This window comes from Vulpes lagopus, chromosome 18, assembly GCF_018345385.1.
Source record: "Vulpes lagopus strain Blue_001 chromosome 18, ASM1834538v1, whole genome shotgun sequence".
Lineage (NCBI taxonomy): Eukaryota > Metazoa > Chordata > Mammalia > Carnivora > Canidae > Vulpes > Vulpes lagopus.
In genome coordinates, this window is record NC_054841.1 from 12,276,137 (window position 1) to 12,293,457 (window position 17,321).

A 17,321-nucleotide genomic window follows, 5' to 3' on the forward strand; every position below is an offset into this window, starting at 1 on the left:
GGAGAGAAATTGCAGGGCGTGGCCCCTGCTCCCCTGGTCCCTGCCACGAACTCAGAAATAAGCTAAAATAGGAAAGGGCCAAATCCCAGGGTTGTGGCTGCTGCAAAGTGCAGGTTAGGGTGCAGAGTGGAGGGTGGAGGTGGGGCCCATGTGGCGCCTCCCGTGGCGTCTGGCCCGAGCTCCAGGGCCCTGAGGTGTCCTTTAGGCACACACAGGGAAACTTAAGGCTCAGAGAGGCTAAGAGGACATGAAGTTGGGCTTGGGCAGGGGCTGAGCAGGGGTTTGAACCCGGCCAGTGGCCTTGAGCGAAACCTGCATCAGTGAGTGGTGGGACCTCACCTGGCTGCGGTCCTGGACTCTGGGATTCCAGCTGTTTCCCCAAACATTTCAGCCAAGACACAACATTGTGCTTCCTCCTCCCACTCCCAGAGTTTTTCAGCCTCCTGTTTACAGTGGAGGTGAAGCCATACGGCCCCCGGGGCCTGGCTTCCCAGCTCTGGGCAAAGCAGCAATTTGTGTGTCTGTTTTCTCCAAAGAGGTAATAGAGGTGCCCGGAAGAAGACACAAACAGCTCGATGTCCTAGGAAAGAAGGAGAAGGAAAAGATGACCTCCTGCTGCTTTTCATGTAGTCACCAAATTGGTAGACAGCCCCTGTCTTCAGGGAGGGTGGGGACATCTCCAGCCTCAGGCAGCTGACTTTCCTTCTTTCAAGGGCCCACTGATTTCAGACAACTGCCTTCCCGAAACCGAGCCTGGATTTCCCCCTTTCTATAATTCACCCCTGCCCCCATCTCACAGGCCATTGGGCACATGGTGAAAAGGAGGAGCCTGTCCGCTCTGTGACCTTGGGCAGTTTATTTAGCTTCTCTGGGCCTTAGCCTCCCCACCTGTAAATGGGGTGCAGCAAATTCTTCTTTGTCCGAGGAGTAAACGAACTTGAATTTAGGCCTGCATCCACAGCATGCCTGGCACTGGTAGATACTTAGATTGTAATCCACAGGGACCGGATCACGTACTGGTTGTTACTGGTTATTTTGTATTGATTTTCCTGCCTTCTAGAACAGAGGTCAGAAAACTTTTCCTGTAAAGGCCCAAAGAGTACATATTTTAGGCTTTGTGGACCATACGGCCTTTTGCAGTTATTCAGCTCTATCACTCTGGCATGATAGCAGCCCCAGGCGATAAGTAAATAAATGGATGTGGTTGTGTTCCAGTAAAACTTTATTTATAAAAAGAGGTAGTGGGCCAGATCTGGCTCATAGGGTCTGAGTTTGCTAATCTTCAGCCTAAAGTGTCCCAGTCTCATCATGGTCTGTTTCTGATTGTTAATTTTATCCGATTGCTTTCTGGGGGGGGGTCTTGTTTGAAATCTTTTTCTGCCCTAGGACAAAGATATTTTGCATTTTGTTTGATGAGCTTTAGTTTTCCTGTTCGTATTTAGGTCTTTAATCCATTAGGAGCTTATTGTGATAATATGGTTTGAGGTAGGGATCCAGTTTTATTATTATTTTTTTCCCTAAAGTGAGTCTTTCCCTTCATCCATGTGATCATCATTTATCAGATCCTAAGTCCCCATCAACACACAGTCCTTTCATGTGATTTCTGTTTTCTTCCACTGGTTCTTTGCCACAATTCTTCACTATTTTTGTTCCGGCTCTGTAGCATGTCTTTAGAGCAGGTGGGGCAAGTTCAGACTTTGCAAGAAAAGTCAGAAAGCCAGACTTCTATGTGAAACTTCTAATACGTTAGAATTGGCACATGATTGCATTTAACAAAACACCCTGCTAGCCAAAGCAAGCTTGTCTAGGGCTTGGTTCCGGCCTGTGGTTGCCAGTTGGCAAATGCCGCCGAAGCTTTCCCCTGGGAGCCTGACCATGTGCTGCGCATCTGTGGGTTTGCAGTGCTGGAGAAGAGTGAGTTCAAGGATGAGTCCCAGTACTTCCGCTTCCACGCAGACGAGGAGATGGAGGGAACGAGCACCAAGAACAGACAGCTCCGCAATGACTTCAAGCTGGTGGAGAACATTCTGGCCAAGCGCCTGCTGGTAGGAGTGTGGCTGAAGTGTGCATCTGCCTTCTGACACCCAGCTGCAGGCTGGGAGCTGGGTGACCTTCTGGTTACATCCCAAGAAGTCGGGCTCCACTTTGAGCACCCGAGTATGGGTATTCTAGGTGCTGGCTGGCCATGCTTCGCTGGCCAAGACCACCTTCTTGTGAGGTTGGGCTTGCTGGCTCCCTTTCTTCTCCTTTGCTTCTCTCCTCGTCCCCCACACCCCAGCTTAGCGTCGTGCAGAGAGGTTGGCCCCCCTGATGTGGCTTACCCCAGATACCGAAGCCTTAGGTCTTCTGGGCTGGTGCCCTGTCCACATGCAGTTGCTGTAAATATCCTTGCAGCTGGGGGAGAACATTTACCCGCCTGTTCAGATTTTCTCCAGCCTGGCCCACCAAATCCTGTTTCTCTGCCCACTGATGACCAGCGGCCTTCATCTTCATGCCTGGTCCATGGGAGGCAGTCCAGAGGGAGGCTCAGCACGTTAGGTCTCCTGCCATAGCTAGAGTGGGGCTGAAGTCTGACTAATATGAAGATGGCACCATTAACTTCTGTCCTGTGGTATTCACGGGGGTCCCATAAATATGGGGGTTCACACTTCTCCCGCTATGAAGCCCACCCTGCTCCCCATCACACATGGGATGAAATCCAGTCTGTCATCATGGTCTGTAAGACTCTCCCTGCCTCTGCAGCTTCATCTCCTGTGTTCTCTCCTCCCTCCCCCCACCCCAGCCACTCTGATCTCTTTTCTTATCCTCCAGTACCGTGGGCCTGACTCAGGGCCTTTGCACATGCTGTGTGCCCTCTGCCTGGGACACTCTTTCCATTCTTCATAAAGTCCTGTTCCTCACTTCATTCAGGTCTCCGCTCAGATAACTCCTCCTCTGGGCCCCCCTGCCACTCTGCAATCTATCCTTTTAAGTGTTTTATTATAGTTCAGACTATATACATCACATTCTGTATTTCTTTGCTCATTGGTTTGTAGATTGTCTTCCCCACTGGACAGTTGGCCACAGCAAGGCAGGAACTGTTTTTTCCAACACTATTTACAGTGCCTAGTAAAGCCTTTGGCTCATATAATAGGCAGCAGTTCACCAAATATTTGTTGAATGAATAAATGCATTCCCCCCCTCCCCCCTGCAGAACCCCCAGACCTCCCAACCTGCCTGCCACCATGCTGTGGGCAGGGACTGCTCCTCCCTATACTGCTTTCCCGTCCCTATGTTCTTGGTGGCTGGACGCCTTTGGATCTGTCTTATTCACGAAGCCAGCAAATTTTGGCTGAGCACATACAGTTTGCCCGCAGATAAGGAGACAGTAGTATAACTGAGGAGACTTGGTGCTCGGGTTGGGAGGAGAAAGGGGAGGCGGGCAGTGAGAAGTAAAAAGTATGTGATCAGCACCAGGCTGAGGTGCGAGCTAGGTGGTGTGTCTTCACTTGACAGGCACGTATTGAGCACCTGCTGTGTACTGGTGATCTCTGTATCTAATTTCCTCCTGCTGTGCACCCTTCCTTTTTGTGGATCTGGGGCATGAAGAGCTGGCAGGGTCACGGTCTCGTAGGGCCCAGCTGGGGCTGGCTGCAGGCCCCCCTCAGCATCTCACTGGCTCTCTCCTGCCTTGGGCCCTCAGATCCTGCCCCAGGAGGACGACTATGGCTTTGACATCGAGGAGAAGAACAAGGCCGTGGTGGTGAAGTCGGTCCAGAGGGGCTCGCTGGCTGAGGTGAGGCCTCTCAGAGGGGCCACCTGCAGTGTTCGGGGCTCCTCCCTGCTCGTTGCCATGTGGGCAAACTCAGTCCAGGGCAGTCTCCGGGGAGCTGCGATAGAGCCCCCCCCCCCCCGGGGCTGTATGTGGCCCCGGCTCCCCTCAGGGCCCTGTGGGGAGGTGCAGGAGAAGAGCATGTTTCTGAGTCCGGCTGTTTCCTGAGTCAGCTGTGATGAGGGGGCAAATTAATGTTCAGTGGCTTGAATAGGACGAGTCGGTGGCTCTGGCATGGATGTGACACATAGAGGAGGGAGAATAGAGTCTGGGTAGGCCAGGGACTCAGCCCTGGTCCTCCCAGCTGCTCCCGGGGGTGTGGAGGTGGGTGGGGGAGGCACCGGCCACGTCGCCCGGGCTCTCCTCTCCTGTCCTTGTGGTGGTTAGGAGTGCTTTGGGCTGCAGGTAGCCATGTGCTCTCCGCCCAGTGGCTGGAGCCATGACTAACTGGTTAGAAAAAGGTGGCTCTGGGTCTTGGCTCAGGGTCAGCATCTCTGACCTTCCTGGCCAAGCCGTCAGGGTCACAGGGTGGCCGTCCTGGTTCGCTGCCTTGTGTCCTCACACGGCAGGCAGGAAGCAGTGGTAGGCCCCAGCAGTTTCTCCTCAAGGAAGACGTCTTTCCTGTTAGTGCCCGTAGTAGGCTTCCCTTCCGAGCTCATTGGCCGGAACTGGGCCTCAGCAGCCACTTGGCCGCTTCCCAGAGCGGGGAGCGGGGCTGCCCTGGTGGGCTCCCTCCGCGCCTGCTGGGTCCCGGGCTGGCTGTGTGCTGCCTGAGTGCCCTGGGGCTCCTTGCCGAGGAGGAAAGGAGGCTAGTAACCTGGTGTGCATTTCTCCCCCGCACCCCCCCCCCCCAAGATGGCTGGCCTGCAGGTGGGGAGGAAGATCTACTCCATCAACGAGGATCTGGTGTTCCTGAGGCCCTTCTCTGAGGTGGAGTCCATCCTCAACCAGTCTTTCTGCTCCCGCCGCCCGCTGCGCCTCCTGGTGGCCACCAAGGCCAAAGAGTGAGTGTTTCTGTGATGGGGTGTCCGGCCCTCTTCCTCTCAGGCTGAGGAGTGCCAGGGGTGGTGGTGGTGGGGCCGAGCTGTCTCAGTTCCCCGTGGGTGCGGCTCGTTCTACAGGCACGTGGCACGATGCTGCTACTTTGATTCATTCAACAGATGTTTGTTGAGGGCCCACTGTGTGCTGAGTGGTGTTTCAGGCTCTGGGGATCCAGCCATGTCTGGATGAACACATTTCTCCCCTTCATAGATCTCAGTCTAGTTGGAAGGTAGAGCAGGAGACAGACAGTAAAACAGAGAAGCAAGAGACATAGTGAGCCAGGTGGTAGTAAGCCCGGGCCAGTCCAGACAGCTGGGAAAGGAGATGGGCTGTGTGGAGGGATGGTGGTCAGAGATGCCACTGTGAGCTGAGGTGAAGATGGAGGAGGTAAGGGAGGGAGTCGAGGGGACTTCTGGAGGAAGAGGGTTCCAGGCAGAGGAGACAGCCAGTGCAAAGGTCCTGGGGGTGGAACCATGGCTCGTATCTTTGAGGAACAATGAGGAAGCTGATGGGGTGGAGCAGAGTGAGTGAGAGGAAGCAGTGGGTGCTGAGGTCAATGAGACAGTGGAGGCCAGGCCTTGTAGGTCCTCGTGCCATGGTCAGGACCATGGAGCTACTGGAGGGTTCTGAGCAGAGGCAGGGCATGATGTGACCTAGGTCCTAGAAGAATCCCTCTGGCTGCAGGTGGAGACTAGGTTGTCAGGGGCAAAGGTAGAAGCAGGGGAGTGGTGAGGAGGCTGGTGGCCTGGCCCAGCCCAGCATGGCAGCAGTGCAGGTGGTGAGAGGTGGTTGGATGCCAGATATAGGTGCAGGGAAAAGCATTTTCTATTTTAAAAATTGTGCATTTGGTTTTCATTTCTCTCTTCTATTTAAGGCAAATGCTCCCAGTTTGCTATTGACGGGAGTGATGGGGAAGTTTTAAATATGATTCTTTCAGAGAGAAGGCAGGCCGATTTAGGGAAGATGATTGATAGTTTGGTATGTGAAAGTGGCAGAAACCACCCAAGGAAATGTGCCTGCTTAAAGTTCTAGAAATGTCTGGGGTTTGAGAACAGGCTCCCTATGTGGTTTTATCTGGCAGGTGGGGATGGGAGGATGACCCTGAGGCCCCCTGGGGGACACACCGGTGGATGCAGAAGCAGATAGCTGCATGGAAGCCACTGGATTAACGTCGCTTGCTGCACAGCCCTGGGGGGCGGGGGTGCTGCTCGCTGTGCTCTAGCCTTCCACCAGCAGAATGGCCAAGACCTGGCCTTTCAAGCTGTGTTCTCTAGTGGACACATGTGGGCATTTTTCTAGAGTCAGCACCAAGATGTTCTGGGTCACTTCTCACCCTGCCACATGTGATTGTTGAGCAAAACATTCGCCACCTGCCATGCTAGTTTGACCACCGAGAGGCCCCCTCTCACCAGGAGAGTGACAGAGACGGCGTAGGAGGGTGATCTGGGATTTCAGTGCGTGCATTGCCTCTCCAAGGCCAGGCCAGGCGGTTCTGACTAATTAAAGATCCCAGAGGTGTGGACCCCGGTTAATTGAGGTCTGTCTGTATCTTTGGGAGCCGAAAGTCTGGTGCTGCTGCTGCTACTACTTTGGGCCGGATTTCTCAAAAGTCTGGGAGGCAGGGGCTCCTGGGGTGGCCCTCTGGGCTATTGGGTGTAATACTGCTTTCCCTTATGGCTGCTTCTCCTTGTACAGGATCATCAAAGTTCCTGACCATCCAGAGGCTCTGTGCTTCCAGATCCGTGGAGCTGCCCCGCCGTATGTCTACGCTGTGGGCAGAGGTGAGCCTGGCAGACAGAGCGGGGGGGCTCTGGGAGACGGGTCTGTGTGTGCGACCACCAGGCCTGGGCTTCATGAGCACTCACTTTCCTCGTTTGGAGCAAAGGCTTGCAAGTCAAGATGTCTCTGGGGGTTAGGCGGTTAGAAACGGACAGCCGAGGGGAGCGCATAGGGAATGGTGCAGACTATGGCCAGGCCAGAGAAGACATGCTCGCCTTAAAAGGGGCGGTTTTTCCTCAGCTCAGGTAGGAATGTGAGTCCATCCTTGCCAGACCCGAGCTTTTAAAGGCCACACTTCTGTGGTCAGATCCAGCCCAAGGGCCAACAGTCAGAGACCCAGCTCTCGTGGTGTCTTCTCCTTGCACACTGCTCACAGGGCTACTCTGTCCCGGAGCTGAGACCAGGGGTCTGAGGTTCTGGGCTCCTAGCCCTTTTTGTATCTGAGGGCCCCACTTTTCAAGTTGAAACATTAATTGTCCCCTTTTGCGGTCAGAGTTGTACTTCTAATACGAGGGGATTAAGAAAACACCTATCCTGGCAGAAAGCTACCAAGGATTTGTTACTATCTTAAGGCGGGTTTTTATTTTGTCCTTAAAGCAGCGGTTCTTGACCAGGGGCACTTTCACCCTCGGGAGGACATCTGGCCCTGTATGGAGACGTCTTTAGTTGTCAGAGCTAGGGATGGGGAGCACTGCTGGCCTCTCGTGGGGCGGGACCAGGGATGCTGCCGGACAGTTACCGGGCCCCCAGTGTCTTAGTGCCGAGGTGAGGAGCCCTGCCTTGCAGCAGCTCTGGAGAAGAACAGGTGTTTAGAGGCGATAGTACAGCAGCTGATACTTCTTGAGCACTTACTAAGAGGAGGTCAGGGGGCAAGATGCTTTACGGGTTTAACTCCCCGACTGTCTGGAGAACCCTGTGAGCCGGTATCGTTAGTGTCCTCCCTTGACAGATGAGGAAACCAAGGCACAGAGAGGTTGAGGAACGTGTCAGAGGTCACGCAGTTGGTCAGTGGCAGGGCCCCGGATCCAGGCCGGTACTCATCACTATGACACCAAACGGTCCTGATCTTCTCTCAGGCACGGAGGAAGCTTGGTGTTCATTTGTACTCCCAGACTCTTCATATTAACCACACAAAACCCTGAAGGCCAAGACCTACAGTTTGGGAGTCATGGTATAGCTGAAAAAACATGCCATTGAAGTCTGGTAGACCCGGGTTCGAATCCTGGCTTCTCCTCGCCGAGTGACTTCGAGAGTCACTTTGCCTCTCTGAGCCTTTGTTTCCCTGTCTGCAAAATGGGGCTGATCCTGTCATAGTATTACAGGTCGTTGAGGGATTTTAAAGGAGGTGAAGCTCTAGGGTGAAATGTACCTGGGTTTCCAGTCCAGCCTTCCTTGTTGTGTGACCTTGGGCAAGCTGCTACTTCTCTGAGCCTCTGTTCCTTCTTCTGAGAAATGGGAATGGCAGTCCCCATCCTGCCTATTGGAGTGGATTGGAGAGTGGCTCTAGGGTGGGGGGGATGTCTGGGTTGGGGGTGGGGTGGGGTGGGGCACAGTGTTCACCTGGGTACTTGCCCTTGCCTGCTGCTGCCCCAGGCTCTCTCTGCTGTCCGTCCTCAGACACTTGTGTCCCTCTAGGCTCCGAGGCTGCGGCCGCAGGGCTCTGTGCTGGCCAGTGCATCCTGAAGGTCAACGGCAACAACGTGGTGAGCGATGGTGCAGCAGAGGTCCTGGAGCACTTCCAGGCATTCCGGAGCCACCAAGAAGAGGCCCTGGTGAGTCAGTCCACAGCCAAGGGGACTGGGGACGGCCTAATCACTGGGGTGGGGGGCTGAGGATGACCTCTCTTCTGTGGGGAGAGGCCTGAGGGCACCACAGCATTTGGGGTGGGGAGGGCCTGCCCTCCTTGCAGGGTTGAGCTGGGCTTGGGCTCTTCCCACTGTCTCCCTGAACCGGAGGAGCTGGGCCGGGATACCTCACAGTCTTGATTGTCACCACTGTGACATGGGTGTGATAAGACCTCTTTTCTTACCACATAGGCACACTGGGCAAAGAGTTGATGGTAAAAGATGTTCTAGTTGGGTTGGGGGCCGGGGTCCTGGGGAGGGTGGCCTCATTTGCAGGCTCATACAGTAAGTGTTTATTGAACACCTGCTATGTGGCTGGCATGCATGCAGGCCCTGCGGCTGTGGGAGCGACCAGGTATCTGCTCCCCTGGGTCCTGACCTCCGTTTTCAAAGGCTCCCCGCTCCTCTGGCTTCTGTGCGGAGCATCTACTCTAGAGGGTGAGGGCCGAGCATGACTGGAGGTCTCTCAGGAAGGGTTCAGAGCAAAGTCTTGGGGGACTCTCCAGAGATGGTGTCACCAATAGGCTAGAAGCCTGGGCTTTGGAGTCAGGGACAGGCTTGCCCCTTCGTCCCATCCCTTCCTCCCTGGGCTTCTGGTGTCCCGGCACTACCCCCTTACTCCACCCTTCTGGTAGGGTCTGTACCAGTGGGTCTACCACACGCACGAGGATGCCCAGGAGGCCCGAGGCAGCCAGGAGGCCCCCGGCGAGGACTCCCAATCTGACTCAGGTAACGGGATGGTAGGGCCGTGTGATGGAGACTCGAGGGGACTGGTCCCCTTCCCGTGTCTATGGTTTGGTGCCATCAGTTTTGTGTTACTCTTTGCAGCTATAACAAAGCACCACAGACCTGTGGCCTAAAGCACACAGTTGTTCCCTCATGGCTCTGGAGGTCACATGTCCACTGTGAGTCTCTCTCTGGGCCATCAGCCAGGTGTCAGCAGAGCTCTGTTCCTTTCTGGAGTTGCAGACGAGAATCCATGTACTTGCCTGTTTCAGCTTCTAGAAGCTGCCTGCGTTCCCTGGCATGTGGGCCCTTCCTCCACCCTGAGAGCCAGCAGTGTTGGCCTGAGCCCCTGCCCATGGCCCTCTCTCTGACTCTTCTGCCTCCATCTTCCCCATAGAAGGACCACGTGGTCACATTGGGCTCATCTGGATAACCCAGGATCATCTCCTTATTATAAAGTCGGTGGCTTAACACACTTAATTCCCCCTGTGACCATAATCTCACCCCTTGCATGTAACAGCATATTTATGGGGCCTGGGGGTTAGGGCACGGGCAGCGCTCAGGTGCCAGAATTGTGTCCACCACGAGCTGCAGCCCGGCCCAAGCCCTGGACTCTAGGTCTGTCTTCCTACCTGCCGTACCCGGGATGTCCTCCAGGCCTGTCTTCCTACCTGCCGTCCCCCGCATGTCCGTCAGGCATTGCCCACTCAGTATGGCCCAAACTGAAATCCTAACCTTCCTGTGAAACCTGGTCCTCCCCTACGTGCCCCTGCCCTGTCCTTCCAGATTCTCAGGCCCCAGACCTCAGAGTCCATCTGGACGGTTCTCTGTCTCCTCTCTCCCTCCACCTTGATTCCAGCTGCGTACCTGTTGCCCCACCCGCCTTCCTCACGCATCCAGCATGTGACCATTTCACACCACCTCCCTCACTGCCTGGCCTAAGCCACCATCCTTTCTGACCAGGGCCCCTGCAGTAGCTTGTCCTGCCTTACTTCTTCCTGCTACAAGCTATTCTCAAAAAACAGAACAGATCCCTCCAGCGGCTCCCACCCTATTCCAGGCAATGACTGAGTCCTCCTCTTCCTCATGGTCTTCCATCCTCAACCTGGCTCTCCAGCCCTACTTCCCAGCACTTTTCATCTTGTCCTCGCTGGTCTGTCTGCTCTAGTCTCTTGCTCTTAAATATTAAATGTACTCCTGCCCCAGGGCCTTTGCACTTGCAGCCCCCCCCCCCTTGCCTAGAGTGCGCTTCTCCAGAGTACTTCATATCTCATGCTCTTCACCTCATTTAGCTTTCTGCTCAAATATCACCTCCTCAGGGAGGCCACCTGAGTGCCCTTGGTTAAAATAAGCCCCTTCTGTTCCTTTGTGTCTCCTTACCCTGTTTTTTATTTTTCTTCACTGCAAGTATCGGTTAACATATCGTACCGTTGTTTTTCTATTATTTGCCCCACTAAAGCATAAAATCCTCAAGGGCAGGCATTTTATTTTCTTCCTTGCTGTATGCTCAGAGCCTAGAACTGCGCCTGGCACATGGTGGGCACTCAGCACATGTTTAGTTTGAATAACAGCCTGTTCTCTCCAATTGCTTCTCTGGACTCTGCCTGTATTTCTGCGGGGCTGGAGGTAGAGGCAGAGGCTATGGGAAGAGTAGGGGCTTTGGATGCCTCTTCAGCTGTCAACCAGGGGCTCCTTGCTGGTACATTCAGGGTCAACAAAGAGCCAGGGTTTGTGGGGTTGTTTGGGGAGCCGTCCCCTGAGTGCTGGAGCACACACAGCCTGGCCAAGGGGTTCTCAAGGGGACAGGCTGATGGGGTGGGAGGAGGGGCCAGCTGGCAGCTCTGAGCCCACTTTATGCCCTCTGAGAGGCAGGGGCTGTGGGCCTTCTTCCCTAGCACGTGGGGCCCTCTGACACCCTGACAGTGATAGCCCTGTATGCCGACAGAAGCTGGCAGCTTCTCCTCTTATGTTCCCCAAGGAGAAGCACCTGCTGTACGCCAGGCCCTGGTCTGGGAGCTGGGGATGCATAAAAACATTGGTTCCTCTTTTACATACTGTTTCCTGCCTGTGGTGGTTCTCATGGCTGGGAATCCCGTTGAAAAAGGGAACGTCTCCTCTGTGTAGATTCAGCAAATTTTCCAGAGTTGACTCTCCTTGGCCTGGCTTGGGTCACAAGCTTAGTCCTTCAGGTCTGGTTCCAGGGTGGACACGGTTTCTGTCCTGATGGTGCTGACACAGGGGGAGCAGAGAGGAGACAGAAAAACTGACAGTCAGAGTACGAGAGTGAGGGGGTAAGACAGTCCTGGGGTGTGTGTCCAGAGGAGCTTCCTGGAGCGGGCAGAAAGGAAAGCGGTCCAGTAAAGTGCCTGCTTCATTCTCTAGATACGTCACCACCTAGCTGTGTGGCCTCTGAGGAGTCACTTAGACTCTCTGGGCCGGTGTTAATCAGGACTGAAACTGAGCTACATAAAAACATTGGCTCAGCAAACTAAGAAGGGAGTCGGGTCAAGCAAGCTTCAGGTCTGGCTCCATCCAGTTCTACATACAGTCTCGGCAGGAGTTTCTTTTTGTCTGATTCTCGGCTGTGCTCCCTCTGTGTTTCTTGCCTGTGGTGGTTTTTGCGGTTGGGAATCCCATTGAAAAAGGGAATGTCTCCTCTGTGTAGAGCCAACAAAAGTCCCAGACTTGACTCTCCTTGGCCCGGCTCGGGTCACGAGCTCTGTCCTGAACCAGTCATTGCACACAGGGGAAATCGAACTGCTGATTGGCCAGCCTGTGCCTCTGGGAAGGGGTGTGGACAGGGCTTGCTTCTGAGCCCCAGAGACTGGGAACAGGGTACAAAGGTTGATTCTTAGAAGGTGAATCCAGGACCAGGGGTGAGCAAGAGCGGGCTGGCTAGAATGAGCAGGGCTGTAGCGCAGGCTTCGTCTCCCCACGAGCCCCATGTGAGCCATCTGCAGGGCTGGGTCAGGGGTGGGCTGGCCGGTGGGTGTGTCCCCTCCTCAGGGCTGCCTGTCCCTTTGGCTTCCAGCCTTCCCCCTGCTGTCCCTGGGCCCCCAGCTGAGCCTGCATGAGGACAGCCCTGTGGTCACCCTGACCGTGGACAACGTACACCTGGAGCACGGAGTGGTGTATGAGTATGTGAGCACCGCAGGCATCAAGTGCCACGTACTGGAGAAGATCGTGGAACCCCGTGGCTGCTTTGGCCTCACTGCCAAGGTCTCGCTGGGGGCTGCCCTGCCCTGGGGGGCGGGGAGGGGGCGTGTGGAGCACTGATTCTCATTTCCTCAGACACCCTGGAGCGCTGGATTCTAGTAGCTGCCTCCACCACTTGGTAGCTGTGAGATTTAGGAGAGTAGCTTTGTTTCCTCTCCTCTTTAGCCTCAGCTTATTTATCTGCAAAATGGGCCAGTAGCAGACCCTTTGTCACAGGGGTATCATGAGGCACACAGGAGTCGCTGCAGATAAACTGTGGAAGACCCTCCTTGGTGCACAGTGAGTACTCAGTGGTTGTTCGTGTTTCTGCAGATCCTCAAGGCCTTTGCGGCTGACGACAATGTCTTTGTGCAGAACTGTGGGCGGCTCATGGCCCTGAACAACAACATCAGGACCATGTTCCACTACGAGTTCCGCAACATCTGTGATACCAAGCTGGAGAGCATCGGCCAGAGGATCGCCTGCTACCAGGAGGTACCTGCGCCCCACAGGGTCTCAGCCTGGGGTATTTTGGTTTTCAATGTCAAAATCCAACCCAACTTGGATTAAACAAACAGGAGCATTAATTGGTTTATATTCCTGAAAAGTCCAGAGGTGAACTTCAGGCATGGTTGTATCCAGGTGCTCAAACAGCCATCTCACCATCACAAGAAATGTGGCCTCTTCCTTTGCTTTCCTGTATTGGCTTTGCCTTCAGGCAGACCCTTCTCACCTGCTGACGGAATGGTTCCCAGTAGCTCTGGCCTTAGCAATCCCAGGAGAAAAGGAACTCCGTGGGAACTCCTAAGGCTTGGCCTGGGTCCTGTGTGTAGACCTCTAGCAGTCACTGCAGGGATGGGGAGGCCAGCTTTACCTTCACTTCAAGGACAGACGGTTCCTCAAGGATAGCTCAGGGCAGCTGAGATGAAGAAATGAATGTGGGGAGGCCTCAGGTTTCTCCTCACCTCCTGGATGCAGGAAATCTGGATGCAGTGAAAGCCAGTGTAGGGGAATCCACTTTTCCATTTGAAGCTCTTGGCGTTTTGGAATGTCTGGCCTAGGCTGGTATGAAGTGGGTGCCGCAGGGGGCTGGGACTCCCAGGCCCCTGAACCATGACCCCACGTCCCTCACCTTCCTCAGTTTGCAGCCCAGCTGGAGAACAGGCTCAGCCCGCCCTTCAAACAAGCATCCCTGGAACCCCATCCACTGTGTGGCCTGGACTTCTGCCCCACCAACTGCCACGTCAACCTCATGGAAGTGTCCTACCCCAAGACCACCCCCTCAGTTGGCAGGTCCTTCAGTATCCGTTTCGGTCGTAAACCCTCCCTCATCGGCCTGGACCCTGAGCAAGGTGATTGCATGTGTCTGTTAGAAGGTGTGTTCAGATCTACAGATCTATAAACAGAAACATGTCTGGAGGCCAGCAGTCCAGGCCTAGCATGGTGGCTCCCTAGTCAGTCATTGGGATCTGGGTTCCTTCTTATCGCACTGACCATCTCTAGATGTGGCTTCCATCCTGAAGGTGCCTTATGTTACAAAGTAGCTGCTGGAGTACCAGCCATCATGCCTGTATTCCAGTCGGGAAAAGTATCATGGTAATAAAAAGCACGTGAGCCCCAAACTGAAACTTTCTTCTCAAAGTAAGCTAGTGGCTTCAAAGAATATTTAACAAGGAATTTTTTCACTCATTGGGATCCTTGCAATTGGTTTGTATATTTCTGTCTGAGGGGGTTTATGGGTGTCTGGGGGCTGGTTCCAAATGAGCTCTCCCCCCTCTGCTCTAGGCCACCTGAACCCCATGTCCTACACCCAGCACTGTATCACCACCATGGCTGCCCCATCCTGGAAGTGCCTGCCTGCTGCGGATGGGGACCTCCAACACTGGGGTCTCCACGACAGCAGCTTTGGGTCAGCCAATGAAACCATTGGCCAGGAGGACCGGGGCCTGAGCTTCCTCCTGAAGCAGGAGGACCGGGAGATCCAGGGTGCCTACCTGCAGCTCTTTACCAGACTGGATGTAGCCCTGAAGGAGATGAAGCAATATGTCACCCAGATCAACAGGTGGGCTCTGGCCCCAGGGGGAGCGGGGCGGGGAGGGTAGGGCAGGATTTGCCTGCCTCAGCAATGTTGACACGCTGAGTAGAGGGGGGCTGTCAGGCACATTGCAGGCTCCTCAGCGAAGCCCCTGGTCTCTACCCACTAGATGCTGTAGCACCCCTGTTCTGTGGTTGTGACAACCAAAAATGTCCTCAGACGTTGCCACATGCCCCCTGGGGAGGGTGGAGTCCTTCCCCCACCTCCTAATTGAGAACCACTGCTCTAATGAAATAATGAGTGTGGACAGCAGTCCTTAGGAGAGGCTGACCCTTTTTGGAGAATGGTTTTGGGGGAGCTTTCTTTGCAGAAAGAGAGACAGCTGGGCATGTCCTTTTTGGTGTCAGTGGCACAGGACACACAGTGGAAATGCACCGTGCTCCCCCCAGAGTCTGGGGCTCACTACTTAGCGACAGGATGTGGGGGGATAGAGGATGTGGGGGGATAGAAGATGCTTTGGGAATCCATAGGGCGGGTGGTTCTAGATGACATGTGAGCTGGTTTCTTTCACATGTGAATGGTGGTGGGCAGGGAGCAGGGACAGGGAGGAGGAGGAAGAGGAGGAGGAGGAGGAGGAGGGGGAGGGAGAGGAGGAGGAAGAGGAGAGGCCTGAGAAATACCAGCCAAATACAGCATCTGGACCTGGTCAAGATTCTGTTCTTAGCACACTTTGGAGACCATTGGGGACATTTGAACGTGGATGGGGGTGCTGGATGGTATTAAGGAATTATGAATTCTGTTACGTATGTTGATAGCAGTCTGGTTGTGTTTAAGACAGTGTTTCTCAGCCTTGACACCAGTGACATTTCAGGCCAGACAGTTCTTTGTTGTGGGGCTGGCCTGCACATTCTAAGATACTTAGTGGCGTCGCTGGCCCCTGCTCGTTGGAGGCCAGGGGTGTCCACTTGTCCCTCGCTTCCATTGTGACAAAGAGCAATGTTTCTGGACACTGCTAGATGTTTGCCTCTCGGGAAAGAGGCTAAATTGCTAAATGTTTCCGGGGGGTGGGAGTGGGCTGGCAGTCAAGAACACTGCTTTGAAAGGAAGTCCTCACGTGCTGGAGACGCATATGGAAGTATTTATGGGGGAAATTATATGGTATCTTAGATTTGTTTTAAATACAAATCACACGCAGTGGGGAAAGCTGAGAACACAAAGGTGGTCCTTGAGTCGCCGTGGCTGCAGCCAGCTGCTGGGTACCTGGGGTTCTCGTGCTGTTCCTCCTACTTTCATGTACATTGGAAATCGTCCACGATAAAGGAGAGACAGTGTCAGGTCTGGAGACAACAGCTGTGCGATTTCGTTGCCTCACCTGTGAAATGGGGCTAACCCTCATAGTGGCCTTGCCGAGGTGTAGTAGGATGATATCAGCCAGGGCTTAGGGATCACTTGCAAGGTACCAGATGCTTTTCTAAGCATTTTACGTGGTTTAAGTCCCTTAATCTTTGCAGCAGCCTAGGACACAGATACTGATGTTAACTCCTTTTACAGCCGAAGAAATGGAGTCTCTGAGAGGTTATGTAGCTACGTTAGGTCTTGAAGCCAAGAAACGGTAGCGCTGTGATTTGAATCTGGGGTCGGTCTGTCTTAAAGCCCTGCACTCTTAACCATCATATTCTGTGCCAGGGACTGACAGACTATGGCCTAGGGGCCAAATCCAGCCGGGCCCACTGCTTGTTTTTTTTTTTTTTTTTTTTTTTAATTTTTAAAATTTATTTACGATAGTCACACACAGAGAGAGAGAGAGGGGCAGAGACACAGGCAGAGGGAGAAGCAGGCTCCATGCACCGGGAGCCTGATGTGGGATTCAATCCCGGGTCTCCAGGATCACGCCCTGGGCCAAAGGCAGGCGCCAAACCGCTGTGCCACCCAGGGATTCCTGCTTGTTTGTTTTAAATGAAGTTTTATTGGTACACAGCCACGCCCACTTGATTACCTCTTGTCAGGGCCGCTTTCCCACCGCAGCAGCAGAGCCGAATAGCTGGGTAGTAGCCGCCTGTATGGCCTACCAAGCTGAAGGGATCTGCCCTCTGGGCCTTTTATATTCCACGTCCTCGTTGTGTCCTGTGCTTTAGAGCCTTCAGTGACTCCCCCAGGAAATGCATCTCACACCCACTTCAGGAAGGTTGGTACAGGCATATCTGCAGACCTACTGGTGGGATTTTCAGGGAGGGGACTGGAAACATTTGATGGCTGCCTGTGTTTTGGGTCAAATTTGAGGCCTGAGGTCGGGGCCCTTACCCGGGACCTCCACGGAGGAGAGTGAGCTGTGGGCTTGAAGTTTACGCTCTGTGCTCCCACAGGTTGCTGTCCACCATCACGGAGCCCACCTCCGGTGTTTCCTGTGATCCCCCCTTGGCTGAGGAGGCCTCGTCCCCACCATTGGTCAGCGAAGAGAGCGAGATGGACAGGGCCGATCACGGGGGCATCAAGAAGGTGTGCTTCAAGGTGTCTGAGGAGGACCAGGAGGACTCGGGCCATGACACCATGAGCTACCGTGACTCCTACAGGTGGGGACAGCCGTGGGGATCACGTGGGGATCATGTGGGGGTGTGATGTGGGTGGCCAGGGGGACAGTTGAGGACGCTGATCCATGGGAAGTTGGAATCAGTGGGATGTGTCCTAGGAAAGTGGGATGGCGCATGGTCCTAAACTGTGTGGTTCTGGGCAGTGATCTGAGCCCCGCAAAACATCCCAGGTGCCCCCTTTGCTTTTCCCGCCCTGAGGCCAGCGTTTCAGGGCCTATCTCCTCATGGTCTCCGTCCACCTGTTTTGCCTCAGTTCAGCTCTGCGCTTCTTGATGGAATGTGGGCAAAAAGAAAAAGTCAAG

At 54.3% G+C, this 17,321-nt stretch overlaps 1 protein-coding gene across 1 annotated transcript in view; it reads left to right on the forward strand.

The window, feature by feature from the left end:
- The window catches only part of PREX1 (phosphatidylinositol-3,4,5-trisphosphate dependent Rac exchange factor 1), a 179,052-nt gene that overhangs the window by 143,761 nt on the left and 17,970 nt on the right, over positions 1-17,321 (forward strand). Inside the window, exons 16-26 of the mRNA XM_041733137.1 lie at positions 1,903-2,045; positions 3,683-3,775; positions 4,667-4,815; positions 6,548-6,633; positions 8,267-8,403; positions 9,111-9,204; positions 12,233-12,420; positions 12,730-12,891; positions 13,538-13,748; positions 14,182-14,458; positions 16,795-17,001. Coding sequence (XP_041589071.1) covers positions 1,903-2,045; positions 3,683-3,775; positions 4,667-4,815; positions 6,548-6,633; positions 8,267-8,403; positions 9,111-9,204; positions 12,233-12,420; positions 12,730-12,891; positions 13,538-13,748; positions 14,182-14,458; positions 16,795-17,001 — 1,747 coding nt within the window. The remainder of the gene's footprint in view (positions 1-1,902; positions 2,046-3,682; positions 3,776-4,666; positions 4,816-6,547; positions 6,634-8,266; positions 8,404-9,110; positions 9,205-12,232; positions 12,421-12,729; positions 12,892-13,537; positions 13,749-14,181; positions 14,459-16,794; positions 17,002-17,321) is intronic.